This window comes from Prenolepis imparis, unplaced genomic scaffold (assembly GCF_030444845.1).
Source record: "Prenolepis imparis isolate NDT839.2.m4 unplaced genomic scaffold, iyPreImpa1.0 SCAF_14, whole genome shotgun sequence".
NCBI lineage: Eukaryota > Metazoa > Arthropoda > Insecta > Hymenoptera > Formicidae > Prenolepis > Prenolepis imparis.
The window spans coordinates 8,566,477-8,592,785 of record NW_028141172.1 but is presented as its reverse complement, the minus strand read 5'-3'; the positions used below and the strand labels follow the sequence as shown (position 1 = coordinate 8,592,785).

Here is a 26,309-nt window from a genome sequence, read left to right as displayed (position 1 = left end):
CATGGAACTATGAAAGAAAATTGGAGGAAGGTAAAGGAGGAGAGCTAGCGAGGGAATGCTGGGAAGAAATGAAAAGAAAAATGAGGAGAGGAAAAGTCATGGAAGGATGGGAGGAAGAAAGGAAACAGTTTATAGGAAAGGGGATGGAAGGTAGAGGAAATATTAGAGTTGATGGAAAAAGGGAAATTAAAAGAAGAAGACATATATGAAAGGGAGAGGAAGATACAGAGGGAGGAAAGATGGAGAAAGATAAGGGAATCAAAATATAATAGATGGTACAGGATGATAAAGGGAGAAGGAATTCCAGAATACCTAAAGAAAGGATGGGGGGAGAGTAGATGGCAAAGGGTAACAAAATTTAGGCTAGGAAATGGGATGAGGGGAGGGAGATATTGGGAAGAAGAAGAAAGAAGGAAATGTAGGATATGCGGAAGAGTAGAGGAGATATGGGAACATGTATGGGAAGAGTGTACAGGATGGGGAAGGGAGGGTACATGGCAGGAGAAAATAATGGAAGTATTAGGTGAGGATGGGTTGGGAGAGGGGTGGTTAGGGGATGTTATATATTGTCATATATAACCGTGTATGAGGTATTATATATAATTTTATATAATTTACATATAATTTTATACAATTATATATATTTATATATAATTATACATGAGCCATTTTTTCCCGGGCAAGAAAGCTGTAAATCTGAATTTCCTAGATAATGAAGGATCTGAAAACAAAAATAAAAGTAAGAATAAAAGCAAATATAACTAATAAATAAAATAATAAATAAGAATTGTGACCTCCAAATCTCCCATTGGAACCTATGTTTGAATGCTTTGCGAATTGCTTTGATTTTCAAAGTCAAAAAATTCATTCTCCTTGGATCGTGACAATGCGATTTGACTAGACTGCGTTGTTTGCAAAGAAAGAGAGAGCTCTTGTGCTATAACGTTTTAACAAATAAAGAATCTGTTCACTATGGAGGTAGCGACTCGGGAAAGTGCGACGTGAAGTGATTGTCGAAGATGAGAGAAGAAGTCGTAATAAGTAGGACGGTAACAGACAGTTTATTGATACGTGTTGGATTTCTGACTGAGGATCAGCGGCTACAGTCCATCGGCAAAGTTGAATATCATTAGCAGACTCATCAAGTTGCTTATGGAGAGACTGATATAATAACGCAGGGCAAATTGTTGTCCACGATGAAACGTACTTGTCCATATTTAACCAATCCGGCCTCTCGTTTACTGGTCGACCGCAGTCTCCATTCTCGAAGGTTGCCGGCAAGACAAATCTTAAAGATTCGGGTATGTTTGGGAAGTATTTGTTAGTATTATTTATGAGATGGTCATATTGCTTTTTAAGTGTCCATTGATTGAAATTCTTTGGCAAATAGCTGCTGCCGTGTTTCTGTTTGCACATTGTTTGAATGAATTTCTTGTGCTGATCGGTGAGGTTGTTTACTGAAGCAAGAGCTGATTTGTTGCAATCATCAACAGTAGATTCAAAGCTCGTGAAGTCGCTATTCTTCTGGATCTCTTTTTTAGGAGCAACATCGTTTGTTGCGTCATTTGATAAATTCTTGTTGAAATTTTTTTTATTGTTTTTTATTATTAGCGTAGGACGTTTCAATTCATTCGAGTGCATCATTGTTGTATGACGATTCAAATTGTTTTGTAAAGATTTGCAAAGTTCCGAGCGTTGAATCTATTTAAAAAAAAGAACGCGAGAATATAACACAAATATAAAATAAAAAAAGTGGGCATTTTAAAAATATTTTATTTCAAAAGAGAAAAGAGTACGCTAATAAAATAAAAACTTTTTATTCTCGAAAATAATAATAATAATAATTAGATTTTACTGCAATACAATTTGAATATTTTTATCAAGCTGTAACTGTTAATGTTTTATACTACAATTTTTTAAATTAATTTAATTGCGATTTTTGATTATTTTTTTATTTATAATAAAAGAATTAACAAATTGATTAAAATACAGTAAACTAGGCTTGGGCGAGCGAACTTCTCCGCTTTCCCTTCCATTCGCACGAGGCGTATCGTCTTAGGCATGTATTGTAGCACATTGACATGTGTAGAGCGCGTCTGACAAGCATGACGATCATGCTGAGAGGATAGGTGAGTCGAGGAACCAAAGAGGACAGATGGGAAGAAACAGCCGTGCGGAGAGATGGCACGTTTTTCTTTTCGCGTGTTCCGTAGGTGCCCACGGGCCCAGGCCTGTAATAAATAGAAAAAATTTTCGAATTATAAAACAGTTAGGTGGATCTCTTCTATAATTTGCATATACAGGGTGTTCAAAAAAGATGAAGACTTCTGAATAACTCCGAAAATATGCAAGATAGAAAAAAATGTTTCACACAAAAATTACAGGATTTAAAGTGACGCATTACATAGCAATACCAGTATAACCTTGAACAACGTTGTCAAGGTTACGTAAAGATCACCTTGAGATTTTTAAATAAAAACCCTCATTTTTTATTGCATATTCTTGTAGCTTATCTTGAGAGCTTTTCAAAACACTATAATAAAGTATTTTTTCATTCAATACTTTTTGAATTATAATGTTTGAAGTTTACAGTATTTTGATAAAATAAAATACAAAATATTTTGTAAAACATTCAGTTAATAATTCAAAAAGTACTGAATGAAAAATACTTTATTATAGTGTTTTGAAAAGCTCTCAGGATAAGCTACAAGAATATGCAAAAAAATGGGGGTTCTCATTAAAAAACACACACACGCGCACACATAGTGTTCATTTTAAAAGTTTCTATCCTGTTTATTTTGTGAACGACTGAATTTTTGCGAAAAATGCCAAAAGAAGTTGTTTTGAAGGGTTCGAAGAGGAAGTAAAAAAGGCATGTTATTGATTCTCGTAAGTCTCGAAGTCTATTGTTGCTTCTTTTCCGCGATGCTGATTGGTTGTCTCGTTCGTGCGACTTGCTTCATGACTCGTGTCATTTGACAGTTTGACAGTTTGACAGTTTATGAAATAAACTAACTGATGAAATAAACGAATTGCTTTGCTTAAGTCGAATAAAGTCGAATAAAGAAAGATATATTATTATGTATATTATATATTTATGTTGTAAATAACATTTGTATATAAATATATATATAAATAAAAATTATAAAATAATAAATATATAGTGATAAAGCAAATCGCCAAATGCTTTTTTAACTTCTATCGCTTATTTTTGTGGCGTTTTCTTTCAATTTAATACAAAACTTAATCGCATATCTTTGTTTAATATTTTGTTGCCCCATAACGAAAACGGTGACGAGGTCTCTGTTGAAAAATATTATGACACATGAACCTAACGAACGAATTAAAACTTGTTTTTAAAGGAAGAATTATACTTTACATTCCGCGTGATTACGATTTTTCATTGTTGCAACATTATGCATTATATATTTAATCTAAATATTGTTCTAACTATGTATACTACAAAAAAGATTTGTAACTACTTATTTATTACGCTACCATTGTACTATTATTTCTTTCATAATAATAACTACTTTCTTGTTATTATCGCTATTATCCTACTATACTTTCATAAAAATTGTTGATATAAACATTGTTCATACAAGAAAGTGAATAAAAGCTAATAAATAATAAAAAGATATACGTTCATTATCATATCTTATTAATCTTTTTATGTTAATTATTATTTATTATTATTAGTTTTTATTTGCTTCTTATTTTATATCAATAATTATATACTTATGAAAGAAATAGCAGAATGGTAGAAAGAATAAAGTAATTATTATATCTTATCATGGAATCTCTTTTACGTTATTTATTACGATTGCAAACCTATATAGAATTGTACAAGCGAAAATTTATATATTACAAAAAAAAGAATGATATAATCCCTAAAAACTTACCTTTCAAAAAAGGTAAAAAATAGTGCCAAATATAATTTCAAAATTAATTTTAACATATTGTTTAATTTAGCAGCATCAAGTTTTTTTAATTTAAAAAAATTTTTTTTGTTTATATTAATTTTTAACTTTTGCATAAATTTTTAATTTTGGTTTTTTGTATTTTGTATTATTATCTTTAATTTTTCACCTATACAAGTTTTTACTTTTATTTGGCGCAATTTTTTGGATATTATTTTTCTCGTACGATTCTACATAGATTTGCAATCGGAAGCGCTATAATTATACAACTATATGGATTTGCAACTTTAATTTTTCACTGACGCGTATGTACTATGTACTTGATGCATTTTTTTACCTTTTTTAAAAAGATAAGTTTTTAGGTATACATATATATATATATATATATACTAAGAGAAAATTGCTTATTAAACATTTATATATATTTATATGCATTTAAAATAAACATAACAGATTATATAATTATTAATTGTTCCTTAATTATTAAATATCACTTGTATAATTTAAACATTACCCTTTCATAGCCAAGTATCACAGAACATCTCGTATGTATATAGTTTTCTTGCTTTTTCTCTTTCTCCTTTTTATATTCAATAAATATTAAAATAATTTCTTCTTTCTCATAAAACTATATATTTATTATTCAATGATTCTTTTTAAAAATAAGCTAAAGTTGAAACAGTAGACTATATCTTATTTTATAAGCAGTAACTTAGCGTATATAAAAATAATTTTTCTTTACATTCAAAAAACAATTAATTATCTAATCATCATCATTTCAGCTGGAACTTTTCGTGATTGCTTTACTTCATATCATGGATAATCCGAAATTAAGCGCTGATTTTATAAGTGAAAAAAATACTACACACGATTATTTATTTTTAGTTGATTCTCTGTTGTCTGCTTTAGTTCTATTAATTTTACTTTCAATGGTTGAATATTGGTACCTAACCATTCTTCAATCATTGATGAGAAGAAAATCGTTTCCATTTGAAATCGTAGATAGTTCTCCAAGGAAGACAATTCTACTAATAATCTGAAACAAATATATATATATATAGTATAATGTGTCAAGAAATTAGCGAAGTATAGTATATTTTCATATAGGTAATTGATGTGAAAATACTTACTCTGTAAAAGTAGGTATCAAATTCTCCAATTGCATAGGATTTGTGTAATTATTTGCCACTTGCCATGGATTCATCCACGTCATAATTCTATTGAAGACAATTGTTGAATATAATTGAAATCCATATAAGTATATTCTCCACTTTAAGATCTCAAGTATTCAAAAAATATTGTATTACATTTAAAAATAATAATTATTATATATCAAAATAATTTTCAATATTCTATTTCTCAAATAAATCGCATATATATAAATAACTAATTATTTTAAAAGTTTAGAACAAAATTTTCAAAATTTTATAATAAATTGCTCTTGTGCTTACTGATCGCTGATAACAATATTGTGAAATTTCGTCTTGAAATTAAGAAACCATTCCATACCCACAGCTATTTGCCATCCGGGAAAAAGCAGATTACTAGGTATCGGAATTGGTCTAGGTTGTGGTACTATATGCAATGGATGATCAATATATCCTAAGCTTTTTGCAACTTGTGCATGTGTTTCCTCTGAATAACCATAGAGCCAAACTTTTAGGCACAAAGCTAATGATGGTACAGCTGTAGGTAACAATTCACACATCGTAGCATAATGATCGTATCTAAAATTACAATGTGCTCATTATATTTTAAGATGGTATGTAGTTATTATTGTGTATATATAATTATTCTGATTTTCCTTACCTTGACCAGCCAGTAAATGCTGTACCTCGAAACTCATGTACCTTATTCACATGAATTGCTAATTCTTCTAACCATTTTTCATGATTGCTTATATGATGTCGAATTACAGGTATATGTTGTGTGGAACCAGTAGCCCCTTTGAATGCAGTTGCTATCCAGATATTGGGAAAGACTGCACTGTATTTATCCCATAGTCCTAGCAAATAATTCAATGCAACAGTTATAATCCAGCAAATATTATTTGTATATTTACGAATTTTTTAAGATAATATTAGAAAAAAGGGAAAAAAAAGATACCAATAGGCAATGCAAAATTATCCCTGGGATTGTAATGCCATACCATGGGTTCTACATATTTTCCAATGTAATGTTCTGTAAAAAAAAAAGAAATAAGATTAGTTTTATGCAAAAAAAATTTGTGATTAAATAATGCAAATAAGTTATTAAAATACCATTCAAAGTCTGTAAATCTATCGATCTCAACATATCATCCCAAATAATAATCTTTAAATATGGATAAGTTTCTTGAATATATTGAGCTATTGCCAAAATATGTTCCAAGTATAATGCAGATTTGCCATATTTACTGGCTGCAGCTCGTTTAGTGCAGACTGAACAAAGGCCTAAGTGCCACACTTCATCAGAACCTATATGTAAATATTGTATATCAGGATGAAAACTAACAATCTGACGTATTAATGATTTGACCAGTGGGAGAGTTCTTGGATTTGATGGACAAATGGAACTTGGAAAGGCTTCTACTTCCCGCAATGATCTCCATTCGTCATGTTTCAGAATAAACTGCAATTTAAATTGTAATATTTAAGTTGATAATGGGATACATTAAATCTACAAAACAATATTTCTTGAATTATGATCTTCAAAAAGAAAATATAGAAATTTAGTAATTATTTGTAATAATTAATTTTATGCAAAATAAGTCGATCAAAATAAATAAGAAATATCTTTTGCGTACCTCCATATGACCAAAAGTTTGTACCAATGGGACAACTGCCAAGCCACAATCACCTGCTATTTGCAGGATGTGCCCAGCTTCTTGAATTGTATATCCGCTTGCTGAGCTGCTTGGCCCGTTGCTTCCTATCGGAGAGAGTTCTCGATTGTAAGGAAATGTATCTTCCCATTCCAGCAATACTCCAGTAGCTCCCCATGTTCGCAATAATGGAAAGAGCTGTAAATATTCTATTGGATCATAAGAATAAAAATAAAAGTGTAAACAAAATCAAGTTATAATTGATCATAATTGTTTATCTGTCAATATTAAATATCATGACTATACACGATTATAAATATTAGCTAATATAAAGATATAATTTCTGACGACATCTATTTACATTTCTGTACTATTAAGTATATAAATGTTCTACAGAAAAAGTGCGATTAAAAACATAACATAATAAAAAAGAAAAAAAAAGTCTCCATCAATCAAATGATAAAACGGTGTTGATGTAGCGTATTTCTCGATATTTATCGTAAATTTTTTCTTAAAATTAAAATATAAAGTACTAAAATGTCGGAGTAAGGTTTCGAAGTGTTTATGAATAACATATACCTTTTCAAAATAACAAGTCCGTGGCGGTGCGCCCTTTAAATCAAGATGAACCAATCTTGAAAAAGAAAAAACGTGTCGAAATTTTATTTATTATAAGATATATATGAAAATTTATACGTGTAATCGATTACTTTACCTATGTGATCCTAATGTTAAGGCGTCCATCTTTTTTTCCATTCCATTTATTGGGAACGCAATCAAACGGAGAACGAAGAATAATTTTGGCGCGAATAAGAGTAAATTCGTAAATTCGTATAAATTTTTAGATCTATTTGTTTCATAGTTAAGGCTGGTTTATAGAGGCCGTAAACTTTTTTCGTAACTGTAAATTTAAGGATTCAACCAATCACGTTGCCGAATCAAGCAACGCGATTGGTTGAATCCTTAAATTTACGGTTATGGAAAAAGTTTACGGCCTCTATAAACCAGCAATTCCATCTGTGGAGTGAAACCGGAAATTGGCAGAATACGACAGAGTGAGATAGTTGTTTTGACACTCTTCTTTCTCACTCTATCGTACAGAAGAGAATATGGCCGCCCTCTAGCTGTCAAAGCTGTCAAGTATACTGTCATAACAGCCAAAAGATAGAGTGAGAAAGAGCTATGGAGTGAGAAAGAGAAAGAAAATAGAGTGAGAAAGAAGAGTGTTAAAACAACTATCTCACTCTGTCGTATTCTGCCAATTTCCGGCTTCACTCGCTGCTATAGTAAAAGTAAGGGTGCCGTCACATGGGGCGTAACTTGCGTAAGCGTAACCAGCGGATCGCCAATCACCGAGTTATTCCGATAGAGCCCTTCGTCGAGCTCTATCGGAATAACTCGGTGATTGGCGATCCGCTGGTTACGCTTACGCAAGTTACGCCCCATGTGACGGCACCCTAAGGCTCTGTAAAGCCTAGTCTACAATGGCAGTAAGCAGTATAGAGTAAGCAGTAAGCAGTATGAAATGGGAATTGCCCATTTCGTTACTCCCGGTCTTTACATCGACTAAAAACAGTATACTCTCTATTCCTACAGCTTTGTTATTGCCATTGTATACTGTTTTTAGTGGATGTAAAGACCGGGAGTAACGAAATGGGCAATTCCCATTTCATACTGCTTACTGCTTACTGCTTACTCTATACTGCTTACTGCCATTGTAGACTAGGCTTAAGAGCAGGTATAAAGCTGGGAACACAATGCTAAGCGATAGCGATAGGAATAGCGATAGCGATAGAATAATATCTAACCTCTGTTCCTATTGGTAAATATTTTTTATTCCACCAATAAGAACAGAGAATAGATATTTTTCTATCGTTATCGCTATTCCTATCGCTATCGCTTAGCATTGTGTTCCCAGCTTAATCGTCCGCCATTTTTCTTCCAACCGTATGTAAAAATTAGGTTCTCGCATATATAGGACACGTACGTCAATACGCCTTTCGGTCTCGCGATTAACCTAAAAATTAAACTTAAATATTTATTCCTTAAACGCGCGACAGTAAAATTCGTGTTATAAGTGTTGTATTTTTCGTTAATCAACGCTTCGTGTCTCGATTTCATTGCCGCATAGTCCTAATGGTGCTTCCAAAATGACTGGCTGCGTTGTAATTAACTGCACTAATAGACGTGAAAAAGGGTTTCGACTTTTTTCAATTCCAACAGATGTAGAGCGACGAAAAAAGTGGCTTCAAAATCTTCGCCGTGAACAGTGGATACCAACCAAATCAGCTTGTGTCTGTGAAGTACGTCCAATGCTGTAAAAGCAAAGCATTATTTGTGCCTCATTAAATTGAAAATTATTTTTCTTATTACAGGTACACTTTGAGGCTTCACAGTTCGAAAGTAGACGTGCCGACGGCTGGAGGAAACTGAAGCCAAATGCGGTTCCCACTTTATTTGATGTTCCTAATCCACCTCTCAGGATTGATCCACCTCCAAGGAAGTCGCTAAACAAAGTGAATAAATTTCTTATAAACGATTTGCATAAAACTTCAAACTTTCATCAAACTTTCTTCTTTTCTCACATATATTAAAAATTCTTGAATATATATGTATATATGCAACATATTTGATAACATATCAATGGTTTTCAGAAGCCACAAAATGAAGTTGCTGCCACGTGTGTACAAAAAGTAGCAGAAGTTCCAATTACTCCAGAAATGGTAATATTATTCAATACACTTGTAGTCCTTAATAGACATTGTTGATTTTTATTAAAAAAACTTTAACGTTGTCCAAAATGTTGTAGAACATTGATTATGCTGCCCTATCAAACCACGATATTTCCAACAAAGTGGAAGTATCTAGTTATATGCCAAGAAATTTGCTGTCATCTGACAGTGAGCAGACTGCTAGAGAAAACAAAGTATGTCATTTTCTAAATACTTTTTGCGAACGAAAAATTGCATTTGTTAAATATTAGAGTTTGAATCACGTGAAATTATAATATTTATATTATCCCGTAAAGTCTTAACTTTCCACTACAAAATTTAAGTTTGCATATTAATTTGCAGATTGTCGAGGAAAACAATGCGCTACGACGGGAGAATGAATATTTGCGAAAGAAGCTTCAATCTTCTAAGGTGCTAGCCGCGGTAGCTCTTTGGATGACGAGAATGAACACTTGCGATCGACGCTTCAATCTGCACGGGTGATAGTCTCTGGAGAAGGAGAATGAGATGCTGCGCAGCCAAATGGACAAGATGAAAACTGCAATTGAAAACAGTGAACAGATCAAAATATTACAAGAAGGGCGACTTCCGCATTGGTCTGATGAAAGTATAATCAAAGTTCTGAAATTTCGGAATGCTTTGTCTGTTCACGGGTACGATTAGGCTGGGTCTACAATAGGTGATTGTTGACAATTGACAATTGTTGCAATTTGAAAAGAAGAATTATTAAGTATTTTTTTACTGTTCGTTCGTTTTGCACCAAAAATTTATCTGAGAACAGCAAAAAACGGAAGTACGTTTTTGGGTCTGTAAGCTTAAAAATGCAAAAAGCTTAACTAAAAAGTGCGAACTCTTTGAATTGTTGAAACTGTTTTGTTACTTTGTAAGTAGTCAACAAATATATATTTTATGAAATAAAGTATTGTTTGTAAAAACCAATTCCTGGAGATATTGTGTTCATGAATTTTTATTAGTCAATGTACATTATTATTATTAGTATATTATTATTGTTATTATACAATTACAGTGTTATTTTTGGAGTAAGTCTTTAGAAAATCAAATTTCATTTTATACAATTTTTACAAAATATAATGCTCTTATAATAAATAAATTATTTGACATTGTACTGTTGTAAATATTCAGCAATTTTCGGATAATGAGTGTACATTTTTTAAATGGAATGCATTCGTTTCAGCTGACTCTTCAAATAGACATTTTCGGTCAACAAGCTTTCAATTTTTTCATCTGTGTAATACTCTTGAACCTTAGGGTCCTGAAATGAATAAAGGCTCATTCAGACAGGACGCGTCAAGCGTCAAGCAGCGAGCAGCAACCATTCAACAACCAATAAGCGAGATAATATTAGCAATGGCGTAAAAAATATTGCCTCGCTTATTGGTTGCTGCTCGCTGCTTGACGCTTGACGCGTCCTGTCTGAATGAGCCTTTAAAGTATATTAAATATAATAAATGGAGCATTAAATTAATAAACGAAAGAAAAAATTAGGAATTTATGCGGCAATTATCTCTACATTTGGCCCAGGATGCGATGTACTTGGATTTTTTTGAATGTCATCAGTTGACATTTTACAAACAGCCAAAACTTAATCTAAAAACACAAAATATGAAAATATGACAAAACTGCAATATGAAGACAATTTTTTGCGATGAATATTATTTAAATAATATACCTTCGGCCCTTGAAATTGCTCCAAAAACGTGCTGATCCAAATACGTGCAATAAAACGGAGACACGATGTGTTGATTTACGAAAAATACGACACTTATAAAACAAATTCTACTGTCGCGCGTTCAAGAACACACCTCTAATCAATTAAAAATCAATCAATACTTATTTTGAGTTTCACATAAGTTTAATTTTTAGGTTAATCGCGAGACCGAAAGGCGTATTGACATACGTATCCTATATATGCGAGAACCTAACTTTTACATACGGTTGGAAGAAAAATGGCGGACGATTATACCTGCTCTTACAGAGCCTTAGTAAAAGTATAGGAATGCTTCGTCTATAGTCTATGAGTACGTTTACACGGCACCCTTAATCAGGTTTAATAACATCCGTAGTTGTACTCTATGAGTACGTTTACACGGTACCCTTAATCAGGTTTAATAACACCCGTAGTTGTAAAACTGGCCAATCACAGCCATTTCCCTGAAGAATGGAACGGCTGTGATTGGCCAGTCTTACAACTACGGATGTTATTAAACCCGATTAAGGGTGCCGTGTAAACGTACTCTATATATATATGTCATTGGATCTTAAATATAAGGCTGATGTCCCATGGAGCGGATTGCGCGGAAGCGGAACCAGCGGATCGCCAATCACGGAATTATTCCCATAGAGCTCGACGAAGGGCTCTATCGGAATAACTCGGTGATTGGCGATCCGCTGGTTTCGCTTCCGCGCAATCCGCTTCATGGGACATCAGCCTAAGATCGGACTAAGGGTGACGTCCCATGGCGCGTATTGCGATACGCGCGTATCGAGCGTATCGAATTCCGACCAATGGCAGTCGATCCGGCGTTTTCGATACGCCGCCGTTCCGCCGAGTCCATTATTGTAGCGTAATACGCGGAATACGCCGCATGTAGAGTAATCGGGTGCCACAGTGCCTAGTGCCATAATCGAAAAGAAGACGCCGAATTTGTTTTGAAAATAGTTTTCGTGTTTTCTTTTATAAAATTGATTATCATGAACAAAGGAAATACAAATCCTGTGAGTATCTATAGCATTTTGAAATATTATTTTTGTAATGTTTGTAATTGTTTGTATTTACATTGTGCTTCATAATAATATTTTGAGATTAGTTTAGAATTTGATGAATCATATTTTTGTTTAGTTTGCACTGATTATTTCGGCTTAATATAAATACGGATATATTTCATTATGAATTACAAATTATTGTGTTTATTGTCCTTTTTTTCTTCTTACAGCCAATAAAATGTGGATATTGTGGTTGGCTGATCGATGGCCCACTGCATCTTACCTTACCACACATTCGTGTTTTCAAAACTATGATAATGAAACACAACTTCTAAACATTGACGAGAATAATGTTGCATCTATTAGTAAGTATTTTAAGAACAATAATTATTTGTAATAGTTGTTATAGCCCGAACTATAACCAGTAGTTATTAGGAATAAGAATTCACTAAATATTTTTATAGAATATTATAAGATATTTTTACGTATAAAAGAGCGCTCTCGACAAACGTTCGTCGCGTGAAAACGCTAACGCAGCGAAACACGCGCGAAGCACCGGAAACCGCGAGATGCAAGCGAAGACTTGCGACTTCAACCTGCTTCGCTTGCAGTTAGAACAAAAACGCGTGAATATTACTAACCAATCAGAGACCTGTTTCCAAGGGCCTCTCCCGAAAGAAATTCAAGAAACAAAAGAATATAAAAGACCGAGAGTCAGCCCGCGGGGCAGTCGCAAATTAAGATCTGAATGAGAAGTAACGAAATCGCTAATAAGAAACCGGAACATCAGAACGAGACTCACTAATAAAGACCTGAATTATTGAGAGGAATACGAATATACGCTCATCGAATGTTACGCGAATATATATTTAAAGAAAGGACGAGAAATAAAGTGAAACCATATTCAATCCGAAATAAAAATATATTTAAAGAAAAAACCAAAGAGAATAATCCTCCTAACTTCCTACGAAGTCCCGGTCGACCCGAGGATCCTCATCCTTAATTCGGCGCAACCCCAGTGCCTTGCTCGAGGCACACAACATAGTCAATTCTGTAATAAATACACATATTTCACACTGGTTTAAAGTTTAACTGTTTATTTTATTGGCAACTTAACACAAGTCAGTTGTAGTAACACATAATTATTTATGTATATATATTCATACATATTTCATATTTACAGTTGAAAAGGATCAATCGACAGACGTCCAAGCAAGCAATATTGGCGATTATAATGAAGCGCTTATTAATGATGTGTACGCTAGACCTGCATTATACGACCATCGTATACCAATAAAGGAAAGGACAGGCTTGAAAAAAAAATTGCCACTAATTTTTTATGCTCGACAGGTTCGTCTTTATCGGGACGCCCAAGAGTACGCAATACCGAAGTATTATAGAAATATTGCCATTGATGCATAAGAATACTGAAAATTAATATTTTTATGAAGACTTCTAAAATAGAAATAAAAATATATATGTTACTAATATATATATTACCTATGGAAGAGTTTCAATAAAATTAATGTTGTATCTCGATGAGCATTTTTAAGTTGCCTCCCCAACAACAGGCACAACAGCAATTTTTTTTATACTTTTACTTTTACTTTATTATTATTTATAAACTGGCTTCTGAAAACTTCTGATTTCTTCACTTTTTAGATGCATGCGTGCTTGTGTGCGCGCGTATAATACGCCGGAGTTCTGTTCCCAGTGTCCCATGGAGCGGATTATGCGGAAGCGCAACTAGTGGATCGCCAATCACGAGATTATTCTGATAGAACCCTTTCAAAGATTCCGTTGAAGCAGTCCTGCGGTTAGCGATCCGCTAGTTGCGCTTCCACGTAATCCGCTCCATGGGACACTGGGAACAGAACTCCGGCGTATTGAAAACAGCGGAACATCTCTGATTGGTCACAGAATTCGATACGCCCGATACGCGATACGCTCCATGGGACGTCACCCTAATGGTGCGGTCCCATGATACGGAACGTATGCGCAATGCGGAATTGGCGGAACGAAGTTCGTCCAATCACAGACATTCCGTCAATTGCGTTCCGCTGAAATATATTTTCTTATGTCCCATGGAGCGGAAAACGCGGAAGCGCAATTGGTGTTGGCCAATCACAAGATTCTTTCCCATAGATTTTTTTGTTGTCTCTATCGGAACAGCGTACATTATTGGCTCGCGCAAATTATGCTTCCGTATTTTCCGCTGCATGGGACATAGGAAATACAAATTTATGCGGATCGGATTCACACATATATGTACCGGTCAAAAAATTCATGAATTTCATATATAACCTTCGAAACTGATAACAACTTAATATTGAATATGGATTCTGAAAAATTGTTTATTATTATTTGCGGGTTGTTAAATAAATTAAAACTACTTCTTTCGCTTGCTGGTATCCGATGATCGAATAATGCTCGCTTCTGCGATACATGATATATTAATAATTCATCTTTGTCAATTTCTTGTGGATTATTTAATTCTTCTTGTGGATTATTTAATTCTTTATTTGGTAAATTAGATTCATTGAACTCTTCTATGCGAGATACTAAAATAAGAGGAACAATTATAACAGTGGCAAACGGAAATTTGTCAGTATCATTGCCAGACAATATAATTTTTCAATAAATAATTCAATAGATAATGGCATGCTTTGTCAAAAAATATGCTTCAATTACTAAAATAATACTTACTGACAGTGACTACTAAATTTTCATCCACATTTATACAATCATTTTCCTTGTCAAATGGTTGAAAACAAGAGTGGTTTAATAAATTAAAATTAAAATATTGTGGAAAAATGTATCCACAATACCCACATTTTTTATTCTATAAAAAAATAATAAACAATCATAACCTCCAACTCCCGTATAAGTAATAAACTTATATTTTGTAAAGAAATTATTTAATATAATATTGCAATAATATATGAAGTTATTAATTTAAGATTTAATTTGTTATTTAAAATAATTTTTAATAATATTCTTACGGATATCTGCTGCTTCGACATTTTTCACGCATATACACAATTTCGAAGTTCCGCACAAAATGCGCATAAAATAGAAACTTGCGGATAGAAATCGGCGGAACGGACGTAAAACAGATTAAACCAATCACGAGCGTTCCGCCAATTCCGCATTGCGCATACGTTCCGTATCATGGGACCCATGGACATAGGAATAAAGGGACAGAGCAATAGCTGCGGGGGGTGAAGCCGTCTCCGGGGAGCGGGGAACTACGGTCACGTGGTACTTTGGTGCCGCATTGGCGATTGGTTGTGATCGCGCAAGCGCAATCTTTCATCGAAAGTCAGAAATGTCATGGAAGTGTCAGAACAGTTTTATTGAGTTATAATTCAAAGAAAAAATATACTGTTTTTACAATGCCACAGTGCATTGTAAAAAATTGTAAAAACCGTACAAGAAGTCGTCCCGTTTTGGGACAAATAAAAGAAAAAAATATAAATAATGTCTCATATCACCGGTAAGAAAAATCATATTTTATTAGCATATATGAAAATTATATTGTATTATCAAAATAAGAGAAAAAAAAATATAATATAAAGTAACACATTTATTTTTTAATAGATTTCCAAAGAATGAAAAAGCAAAATTGCTTTGGTTGAATATACTAGAGCTAAATGCGGAATTAGTTCCTATTGGAGCAAGAATTTGTTCCGCACATTTTGCAGAAGATGCCTTTAATTTTTTATATGGTACAAAGAGACTTCGACCAAATGCACTACCGTATATAGGTATCAAATAGTATTATTATTATCAGGATTGAGAAATAATACGTTATTTGTAATGCCATTATTATTATAATTTTTTTCTGTTTACAAGTTAGTAGTGGCATTATTTTTATCAAATAACTTTCCCAACTGTCTGATTTATTGTATGGCACAAGATTATGCAGTTTTATTTATATATTGCTTTGTATCTTATGTTTACTTGCTAGAACGTGTGATTGAGAATGTTCCAAATGATGGTATTATTGCATCAAGTTCTGTATGTAATACTTTAAAAATTGATAGAGCCACATCTCCTATCCCTGGATGCAGTCATTGTAAGAAATATTTCATCTTATTTAATATAATATGTGTAACAATTTTCTAAAAAATTAAAATTTGTTATACATTATATTTTTTAAATTTTTTAGTTGCGGATCAGACAACAAATACATCACCAAAGAGAGACCATAACGCTCTTGAAAAGGAATACCTCCACAAAAAATTGCAAGACACAAAAACCTCTTTTTCAAAAAAGTTTAAACTTTTGCAACAGAAGGTTCGACGAAAGGAATCACGAATAATCTCTTTGGAGGCAATTCTTAATTCACTCAAGAAAAACAATATGTTAGGGACTGAAGAATTGCAGATATTACAAGACATAGGTGGGTCAAATTCTAAAATATTAGAAAGACAATTGCTTAAAAATAGAGGAAAACCTGTAAACAAACAATTTGATAGTCGACTTAGATCACTTGCTCTAACTTTACATTATTATTCGCCAATGAGTATGCGACATGTATTTAATAAGCTAATTTTATTTAAAGGTCAATAAATGTAATAAAATTGATAAAAAATAATTTTGTTATTAATAATACCATCCTAATCCCTTTATGCAATAAATATTGACAGTTGTACAATTTATTAAAGAATGAATTATTTATCAATATTTAGGTATTTACATTAACATTTTTTAATAAAATTTTTAATATTTTATTATAAAACTGTAACCAATACTTACTTCCATGGGCAAGTTATATGCTGTTGCAAAATCCGTTAAATCACATTGTTAAATGCAGAAAAGTGAAAAATAATTTTCTAATCTTAAAAATCTTAATAATCATAAATATTCTTCTAGTTATTTCTATTTATAAATAGTTTTATTTTACTGAATTCATTGCAATTAATTGCAAAATTAAATACTAAAACAAAAACAATAAAGATTTTTCATATCTATAGATTCTAACTTTTTTTTATCATTTAATTCTGACATCTCGATGACATGCATTAACACCATTAACATTTCAATATGCTGATTTATAAATAAAACACTTTGTTTCTCTATTTTACTCAAAATATTCTATCACACATTTATAATTGTAAACAAACTAAATGTCTCATTTTCAAATTTCGTGCATTTATGCTAGAACCAATTACCAATGCGGCACCAAAGTACCACGTGACCGTGTTCCCCGCTCCCCGGAAGCGGCTTCACTCCCCTCGCCTAAAGTAGAGGTTTATACTCCGTCCCTTTATTCCTATGTCCATGATGGGACCGCACCATAAGGGTGCTAGTACATGAAGCGCGGAAACGCGGAAACGCGGAAGAGAATAGTAACTAGATTTCCGCGTTCCGTTCCGTCTGTTTTGATTGCCTTATATTACATGGAGCATATTTTAAGCGGAAAAGCGGAACGGCAAATTATAAAATATTAATTTTTAACGATATTTATTGATTGAAATGCTTGTATCCAATAAATAAACTGAAAAAATAAGCATATTAATAAAAATTACATTGAATTAAGTCACCGAATGGTCTAATAGTATCTCGTCGGTGATTAAGTGAAAACAATCATAAGAAATGAATAAAAATGTCTAAATGTCACCATACCGTTCCGCTTTTCCGCGCAAATAATGCTCCATGTAATATAAGGCAATCAAAACAGACGGAACGAGCGCGTCAAATCACTTTTAACGTGGATACAGTATTCCATCAAACTTCGGAGTCGATTGAAGAAGAGAGCTTTTATATATTTTGATTATTTTATTATTTTAAAAGTGACAGTATATTATTAATATCATGGATCCAAACATTATGTTAATGATTATTATGAAGTATCTTATACAAGCAAGAGATGAACCTATGAGATATGTAGAGATAACTATGAAAAAAGTTATTTTAATGTATGTTTTGTATTTGCGTTACAAGAGATTGCAAGAAGACAAAAAGGACCGTAAAATGTGGGTACGGCCTATTTTTACCGAGAGAAGAAGACTTCTTCAAGGTGCCAGCGACAATCTACTTGTGGAGATGCGATTGACAGATGCAGAAAAATATTTTAACTACCTCAGAATGTCACCAATAATCTTCAGCGAATTATTCAATATTGCTGGACCACTCATCGAAAAACAAAATGTGTAATTCGACATGTATAAATTACAGAAGCTTTTCTCCAAAAATAACAAGCTATTATGTTTACTGAGTACTAAAAAGCATTCAAATACTTACAGGGCTATCCATTTAAAGTTTTTATTTTCTATACCCTTTTGTTTAATCCACGTGTACACTAACGGATTCCGCTCAAACGAGCGGAAAGAAACGACTCAACTCGCGGAAACGCGGAATAGTTACTTTTCTAGTTACTTCTCTTCCGCGTTTCCGCGTTTCCGCGTTTCCGCGCTTCATGTACTAGCACCCTAAGGGTGAAAACCCATGGACTGATATTTTCCGCGTAAAGGCTATAGCACATACTTTCCGTAACCGTAAACATAACCGTAACATAAGGATTTGACCAATCGCGTTGCTTGATTCATTTGAGAAGCCTTCATTTGCGCACAGTACAATTGCACACGTTGCAATTGCACATCGTGCTATTAGACACATAAAGTTGCGCATAGTTCTTTTGCCCACAGTTCTTTTGCGCACAGTTCTTTTGCGCACCGTTCGTTTGCACACCGTGCAATTAGACACGAAAATGCGCGACACATGCTCTATTCACACACACACACACACACACACACGCACACGCACACACACACGCGCGCGCGCGCGGTGGGGGGGTGCAAGGGGGGCTTTCGGGCCCCCCTCCCGCACCCACCCCGCCGGTAGGGGTGCCTACCAGCACGGTGCGCAAAAGAACAGTGGGCAAAAGAACTGTGGGCAAAAGAACTGTGTGCAACTTTATGTGTCTAATAGCACGGTGTGCAATTGCAACGTGTGCAATTGTACTGTGCGCAAGTGAGCCTCTCCCATTCATTTGACATTGGTTGCATGTCAAATGAATCAAGCAACGCGATTGGTCAAATCCTTATGTTACGGTTATGTTTACGGTTACGGAAAGTGTGTGCTACAGCCTTGAATTAGCCAGTCCCATGGAGCAGCGTACGGCGTACCGGCGTACGGCGTAAAAGAGCTTGGCCAATCACAGGCTTTACGCTCGTTTTCATTACGCCATCACAGATTTTACGCTGTTGTATCCGGCGTAGTACAGCGCGTACAGATGTTTACGTGACGGCCTATATAATTCGGTTTAATAACTCGTACATTATCCGATCTAAAATTTTTCTTATAATTACAAATTGTTTCTGTATACGTGGTGAAACAATTTGCAACAATTTTTCAAATATTTCTGGTGTCATTCGAAAAAAATTGAGGAATTTATCTGTATCTGTGTAAATCATTTCTTCGACCAGATTGTTGCTAGCCCCTTGTGCTAATCGTCTTTCAATACTAAAAATTGATCGAACCCAAAATTTTCGAGGATTGCGTCTAATTCGGGAATCTTTTTTCTTCTCTTCAGCTTTCATCAATTTATAAATTATATATATTTGAACTAATTTTTGTCGAATAGCTTCTTTGCATAGTGTATTTTTCCGACATTTGTAAATTTTCAAGTATTTTATTAAATTAATTAATGCAAATTCCGAGCCTGACATTTTAACGAGATTATACACACTTGAATTTTAACTTTGTTTTAATATATAAATATATGTTAAAAAGTTGCGCTAAAATCTTTTTATCGGCTGTCCCATGGAGCGTATTTACGCTGCGTAATGATCAATAAGCCAATCACAAGACCCCTTAAATATCCATTTTCAAAATAAACTTTGTAAAAGCTACTGTGATTGGCTTATTGATCATTACGCCAGCATAAATACGCTCCATGGGACAGCCGATGTTTGTGCTGGCGTAACGAAAACGAGCGTAAAGCATGTGATTAGCCAAGTTCTTTTACGCCGTACGCCGGTACGCCGTACGCTGCTCCATGGGACTGCACCTTAAGGCTGGATTATAGAGGCCGTAAATTTTTTCCGTAACCGTAAATTTAAGGATTCAACCAATCACGTTGCCGAATCAAGCAACGCGATTGGTTGAATCCTTAAATTTACGGTTACGGAAAAAGTTTACGGCCTCTATAATCCAGCCTTACGCTGGGTCCACAATAGGTGATTTAAGCCCTAAGCCTTAAGAAATTGACTAATCACAGTCGAGTTTTCTCCTCATACTTGACTGCGATTGATCAATTTCTTAAGGCTTAGGGCTTAAATCACCTATTGTGGACCCAGCGTTAAAGGCCCTTGCACAATGCTAGGCGATAGCGATAGGAATAGCGATAGCGATAGAATAGCATCTATTCTCTGTTCCTATTGGTGGAATAAAAAATATTCACCAATAGGAATAGAGAAAAGGTACTATTCTATCGCTATCGCTATTCCTATCGCTATCGCCTAGCATTGTGCAAGGGGCTTAAGAGTCCTTTATACCCGAATTTGTATTTTTATATTAGAGTTTTTCCGATTTTATTATTTTAAAATAATTCTTATTCCTAATATTTTTCCTATTTTGCGCAGGGCCTTACGTCCATGAATATGGGCGACACTTCCTTTAAAACAGTGATTCTCAATCTGTGAGGCGCGATTCACTGCGGTGCTCGAGATATTCGAAAGGGAGGCACGAAAAAAATGCAGATTAAAAAATATATTTATTGAAAATTAAAACAAAAAAACATAATATGCATTCTAAAACATTCAACTTGCAGCAATATGCGTAAATTCATAGTGATTAAAATTATAATTTTCAATATGTTTAATCTCAACATTAACAAAAAATTTAAACACTAAAAGAAATTTAAAAATATATAGTAATATACAGTAAATATATAGTAATAAATAAGGTAGAGAATTCAATTAATTAATATAGCAAGTTATGCCCTCTAAATATTCTTACAGAGGAAGACGAACTTTTATTCCGATACAATATCTGATATTGTGATCGCATATTATGATGGCTAAATTTTTCTAAATTGATATGACAACGCTATTGAATTAGAAAACAAATCAAAATTGTTTCTATTAATTATCAATGATCCAAGTTAACATATTATCCTAAATTAACTAATAGAAATGGTCTATAAAAGCCAGGCACGATCAGCGAAGCGCTTATTCTTTTCTTCTAATGAAAGTCTATTAATTACATGTTCGTGCAGAACAAATTAATCAATATAAAACGTGTATAATGGTATAATGTGAAAAAATGCAGATAAATCTATTAAATTATATAATTATAGATATATAATTTCACACTGCATTCACATACGCTATTCGGTTGCAAATGATGCATATAAATTTAAAATTATTTGATGCTTGTAATCCGGATTTTTCCGGTAAGCAATAACAAATTGATCAATCTGACACAAGCATATTCTCAAAAAATGTAGGTATATTATTTAAATATACAGGGTGTCCGGTGGTTCGCGTTTCACCTGTCGTGGGCAGATTCCTGGGATCATTTGGAGACGATTTTTCCTCAGCGAAAATGTCGAGGAAGGTCATCATTTTTTGCATGTTCCCAATTTTTGTCATCATGTATCTTTGTAACTAAGCCTTAAATTAAAATTCTATTAAAGAAAACTCTATCTGAAATTAACTGAAGAATGTGATTTTGTTAATATTTTATTTCCACAAGGCTTAGTTTGTGAAAAACCCTTTATTTTCAATCGCTTATAACTCGAAAATTATTAGTGCCTCGACATTTTCGCTGAGGAAAGAACGTCTCCAAATGATCCCAGGAATCTGCCCACGACAGGTGAAACGCGAACCACCGGACACCCTGTATATAAACTCTAGATACATAGTATAATAAAATCTTAAAAATTAAATAATCTTCATGCATAGTATAATACAAACTTTCAATAAACTTAATATAATAAGAATTTAAACTTAAGAATATAATAGAATTTATAATTCATCTTTTACTGGAACAGGCTTTAGTTCACGCACGCTTCCCAAAAATAATGGGAGTTTAGTTGGTTTATGTTCGATTGCGAACATGAATGGACGATCTACGACAAACTTCATTGGTAAGATGGCCATTCTTTTCAATCTTGTTTCAGCAACTGCAATCAATAATTTTCTATTGTAATGCTTACAATATCAACATAGGGTTTTCTATTATTCACTGAATAGACCTGTTACAGCAGCAGCTTCCGAACCTTGTTCGTCAACCTCTATAAAAATTTTTTGTAACACATTGCCCACTTTTAGAGGTAATTTTGAGATACGTATAAAATTCGCGTTATCCTCGAACATCGTTTTCAAATTAATCTGCAAGAATTTTAATTTCTGAAATTTATGAATTTTCTCTTTCATATAAATTTAAAATATATTTCACAAATAGCTTACCTTATGTAGAATATCTTTTAAATCAATAGTAATTTCAAATTTAAACTTAGGTAAATATAATTCGAAATTGTCAGAAATCCTGCGTTCATTTACCAATGTTTCCCAATTAAAATTTTTTTCTACATCCTTCAGTTCTACCTCTTCATACGGCAATAATATTATCATTACAATGTCCTCATTCTGTAATATTGTATTTTTATTCAATTTTATTCTTGAAAGTTTTTTTTATAAATAATAATTACTTACCAAGTAGGGTATTTCAATAAATTGTGCATGCAAAGCTGGAATTTCACCATAAAAATATGTCGCGCTTTTAAACATTGTTGAGACATGATATGATTTTCTTTTCGAAACATGAAAGATACGTGGCTTTGTATCCTGTTCATTAAACATTTTTAGCCATTTACATTTAAAGTAAATAGCATTTATCAACAGAATTTGTGTATCTGTAGCGATATCGCCTATTCACAAAAAGTTAATTATTAAATTTAATTATTAAAAATGTTTTATAAAAGCAATAACTTTTTATATTTAAATGTTAATTATTTGTGAGACATATGAGCAACATACTTGGAGATATTATGTCGTGTATCTCAGAATTTGTCGCTGTACGAATCCATGAGTTAATAGTTTTCGCAGCATGTGTGTTGTCTTTGAAATCTATTTTTGAAATCGAAGATTTAAAAATATTCATGCATATTGATAGAAAATTTCCTTCTAGATCAACTTCCTTTTGAACATATGCTGCATTTCTTATATACAATGTGACATTTTTAAGATCCTAAAACACATTTAAATGTGTCATTTTGCAGAAGAATTATGTATTATATATAGTATTATTGTTTTTTATCTTACATTTAACCAAATAATCAAAGCTTCATATTCATCATTCAAAGATTCATTATTATTATAGCCTAAAACAGATCTTAGCTCATTCAATGTGAATCCTTCAGCGCCATTAGAAAGTAAGGATAATATTATATGTAAGCTCAGAGGAGAAATTATTATATTCTTGTCTATATTTGCTGATAAATTCTGTAAGAAAATATAAATGACAAAGTAGAAAATTCAAAGCTATAAGAATTAAAGATAAGAATACAATGTTTACATACCATGTAGAATGGATTTGTAAAATTATTGCATGCCATAGATATAGAATTAAAAGTAATTGACTTATCGCTTGATGACATTGCTAATGTATGAAAAATAGTGCTAGAAATGATTATCACATACAACGCTGCAATGAATATATTTGATTACAAAATCAGGAGGCTACTCTGATTATTCAGATAATTATACTAATAATTTATACACGGTAAAGCAGAACAAATATAACATACATATATAATACATTAATATTACCTGTGTTTTTAAACATTTTGGCAATTGTGATTTCATGAGTATGTGTAAAAATAAGTATAATTTAAATAACACTTAAGGAAGAATTATTAAACTTGATATATATAAATATTGTAGCTTTCTATAATGCTTTCTATATTTTTGATTAAGTATTAATGATTAATCATATTTTAAATGACTAGCTACAATACTTCGAAGAAGCATAACAATCAAAAAATTTAAAATTAGTCTACTATTTGATTAAATTTTGAAGATTCTTTCAATTTATAAATTAAACTTTTATAGGTTAGATTAGGTTAAATGCTACTTGTGTCAGCTGTTAAAAAAAAACTGTCAAAAAACACGCAGAAAAAATATATATAAATTTTTTTACAAAATTCAAATAAGTCTCACATAATTTTTAGAGAGATCCCCACCCCGCATTTATTTCAATAATTACACATTCTTTTTGAACTGTATCTGGAAAAATTTTCGTCTAATATTTCCAGGACTTCTTTATTCTTGCGATATTTTGAAATACACTTGACTTTACCGACGACGGCTCACTACTATTTATTATTCGTATGTGTTGCCAGTTATTAAATGATATTTCTGATATCGGAGTTGCGATTTGTTTAAATGTTAAACGAAAACGTTACGTCAATATTCTTCTTCTTCTTCTTCTATCGATTATAGCCCTGTCGTTTGTTCGACTTTTGGCCATCAACTGGTTGTGTTTGTATTTTTCTTATTCTGGGTTTTTTCTTCTTTTTTGGCTATAGGGAATATAGGAGTATAGATAATTCTTTCTTTATTAATGAGTGGAAATAGACAAAGAAGGGGGGGGGGGTAAGTAGAGAGGAAGTCAGGAATACATATTAGATTTAATAGTGACTGGATTTGAGGAAGGTGTCAATGGCCCGAACCACCTCTGGGGTGGGCTTAATTAAGAGATCCATGGCGTCAATATGTGTAGGCTTTTTCATTTTCTTGAGAGAGTCAATAAGGGAAGCTCTATGGCCGGTATTCATAGTCCGTTCTTATTTCAAGATCGTCTTAAGCCTAGTCTACAATAGAGTCGTAAGGTCGTAAACGTAAGAAATTGACCAATCACAGTCGATTATTCTCCTCGAATTCAACTGTGATTGGTCAATTTCTTACGTTTACGACCTTACGACTCTATTGTAGACTAGCTCTTACGCTGGGTCCACAATAGGTGATTTAAGCCCTAAGCCTTAAGAAATTGACCAATCACAGTCGAGTTTTCTCCTCATACTTGACTGCGATTGATCAATTTCTTAAGGCTTAGGGCTTAAATCACCTATTGTGGACCCACTGTTACGCTGGGTCCACAATAGGTGATTTAAGCCCTAAGCCTTAAGAAATTGACCAATCACAGTCGAGTTTTCTCCTCATACTTGACTGCGATTGATCAATTTCTTAAGGCTTAGGGCTTAAATCATCTATTGTGGACCCAGCGTTAAGATTGTACTTAAGACATTCTTAAATATAAGAACCGACTATGAATACCGGCCTATGATGATGATCGATGTTAGAACATTCCCAGAGAATATTGTAAGAAGTGATAATATAGGAAGCGGTATATTCAATGGCACCGACTAGGTACTAGTAAAGACGGTCAGCCCTGGGTAAATTTCTGTCTCTACCAAATGGGCTCGGTAGACCCATGGAGGTAAGAAATAACAGGAAGGAGGATATACTCCCCTTGCCTGGCAAGCAGACGTAAGGGGGGAACACTAAGCGCCATATTGGTGTGGCTTATCGAAGCGCGACATTTGAAATAGTGATGAAAGCACACACAAAAAAAGGAAAAATTCATAAATAATATTTATAAATATGATATATATATATATATATATATATATATATTGTATATACAATAGTAGTATATATATTGTGCTATACCATATAAGGCTTGTTTTCTATTCCTGCACTGGCTGAACTGTGCACACTGGTGCAATAAGTTAGAGTGAGACAAAATATACTTTATTGTCTCATTCTAACTTATTGCATCAGTTCAGGAATAGAAAACAAGCCTATTGTAAGCGAATCTGTATGTATTTAGTAGCATGGGCATTTTGTTTTCTAATATTTTATAACTTTTATATCTTTTTAAAACAAAATTAATGTGAGATCCGATTTATTCGTCAAACATGTTTCTCACTTACTTGGTTCAGTTAGGTTAGATAAGATAAAAAAAAATACAAAACGCCATATTACTGTGGCCAACCAATCACATTTGGTGTTGTTACCCCCCCTACTTAAAAGGCTTTACACTCCCTCCTGTTATTTCTTACCACCATGGCTGCGTTAGGAAACGTCACAGTACTCTGCGTTGATACCACTGCTT

At 33.2% G+C, this 26,309-nt stretch overlaps 4 protein-coding genes and 3 long non-coding RNA genes across 12 annotated transcripts; 3 read left to right on the top strand and 4 right to left on the bottom strand.

Moving 5' to 3' along the window:
* Positions 1–3,799: 3,799 nt before the first annotated feature.
* LOC145945295 (hexosaminidase D) lies at positions 3,800–7,616 on the bottom strand. Its single transcript, XM_083054202.1, has 9 exons — positions 7,439–7,616; positions 7,303–7,357; positions 6,706–6,921; positions 6,182–6,530; positions 6,027–6,101; positions 5,730–5,925; positions 5,372–5,647; positions 5,051–5,137; positions 3,800–4,956 (listed from the first exon to the last, which is right to left on the bottom strand). The coding sequence occupies exons 1-9, from the start codon at positions 7,477–7,479 to the stop codon at positions 4,782–4,784; spliced, it is 1,470 nt and encodes a 489-aa protein (XP_082910328.1). The 5' UTR covers positions 7,480–7,616; the 3' UTR covers positions 3,800–4,781.
* Positions 7,617–8,678: 1,062 nt separating this feature from the next.
* LOC145945300 (uncharacterized) lies at positions 8,679–10,394 on the top strand. The gene is made up of 5 exons (XM_083054214.1): positions 8,679–9,026; positions 9,099–9,239; positions 9,378–9,446; positions 9,533–9,649; positions 9,798–10,394. The coding sequence occupies exons 1-5, from the start codon at positions 8,874–8,876 to the stop codon at positions 9,936–9,938; spliced, it is 621 nt and encodes a 206-aa protein (XP_082910340.1). The 5' UTR covers positions 8,679–8,873; the 3' UTR covers positions 9,939–10,394.
* A 22-nt stretch (positions 10,395–10,416) lies between these two features.
* LOC145945303 (uncharacterized) lies at positions 10,417–11,570 on the bottom strand. Of its 2 annotated transcripts, none has more exons than XR_014426830.1 (3): positions 11,146–11,570; positions 10,843–11,063; positions 10,417–10,728 (listed from the first exon to the last, which is right to left on the bottom strand). It is a non-coding gene; the product is annotated as an uncharacterized LOC145945303 (long non-coding RNA). The 2 variants fall into 2 exon arrangements; XR_014426831.1 differs by having other exon boundaries at positions 10,987–11,063.
* A 444-nt stretch (positions 11,571–12,014) lies between these two features.
* On the top strand, positions 12,015–13,652 carry LOC145945305 (uncharacterized). Its single transcript, XR_014426832.1, has 3 exons — positions 12,015–12,191; positions 12,410–12,544; positions 13,363–13,652. It is a non-coding gene; the product is annotated as an uncharacterized LOC145945305 (long non-coding RNA).
* Positions 13,653–14,100: 448 nt separating this feature from the next.
* On the bottom strand, positions 14,101–15,365 carry LOC145945306 (uncharacterized). The gene is made up of 3 exons (XR_014426833.1): positions 15,182–15,365; positions 14,886–15,021; positions 14,101–14,740 (listed from the first exon to the last, which is right to left on the bottom strand). It is a non-coding gene; the product is annotated as an uncharacterized LOC145945306 (long non-coding RNA).
* Positions 15,366–15,508: 143 nt separating this feature from the next.
* LOC145945299 (THAP domain-containing protein 2-like) lies at positions 15,509–16,769 on the top strand. The gene is made up of 4 exons (XM_083054213.1): positions 15,509–15,675; positions 15,780–15,946; positions 16,150–16,257; positions 16,351–16,769. The coding sequence occupies exons 1-4, from the start codon at positions 15,575–15,577 to the stop codon at positions 16,752–16,754; spliced, it is 780 nt and encodes a 259-aa protein (XP_082910339.1). The 5' UTR covers positions 15,509–15,574; the 3' UTR covers positions 16,755–16,769.
* Positions 16,770–22,022: 5,253 nt separating this feature from the next.
* Positions 22,023–24,926, bottom strand: LOC145945296 (antichymotrypsin-2). 5 transcript variants are annotated; one of them, XM_083054204.1, is made up of 8 exons: positions 24,353–24,925; positions 23,713–23,837; positions 23,456–23,635; positions 23,171–23,381; positions 22,847–23,061; positions 22,601–22,780; positions 22,387–22,522; positions 22,023–22,314 (listed from the first exon to the last, which is right to left on the bottom strand). In XM_083054204.1, exons 2-8 carry the CDS (start codon positions 23,788–23,790, stop codon positions 22,157–22,159), a joined length of 1,158 nt encoding a protein of 385 aa, XP_082910330.1. In that variant the 5' UTR covers positions 23,791–23,837; positions 24,353–24,925; the 3' UTR covers positions 22,023–22,156. The 5 variants fall into 5 exon arrangements, with proteins under 5 accessions (XP_082910330.1, XP_082910331.1, XP_082910332.1 ...); XM_083054205.1 differs by having other exon boundaries at positions 24,598–24,925; XM_083054206.1 differs by having other exon boundaries at positions 23,713–23,792; positions 24,598–24,925.
* Between the last annotated feature and the right edge of the window lie 1,383 nt (positions 24,927–26,309).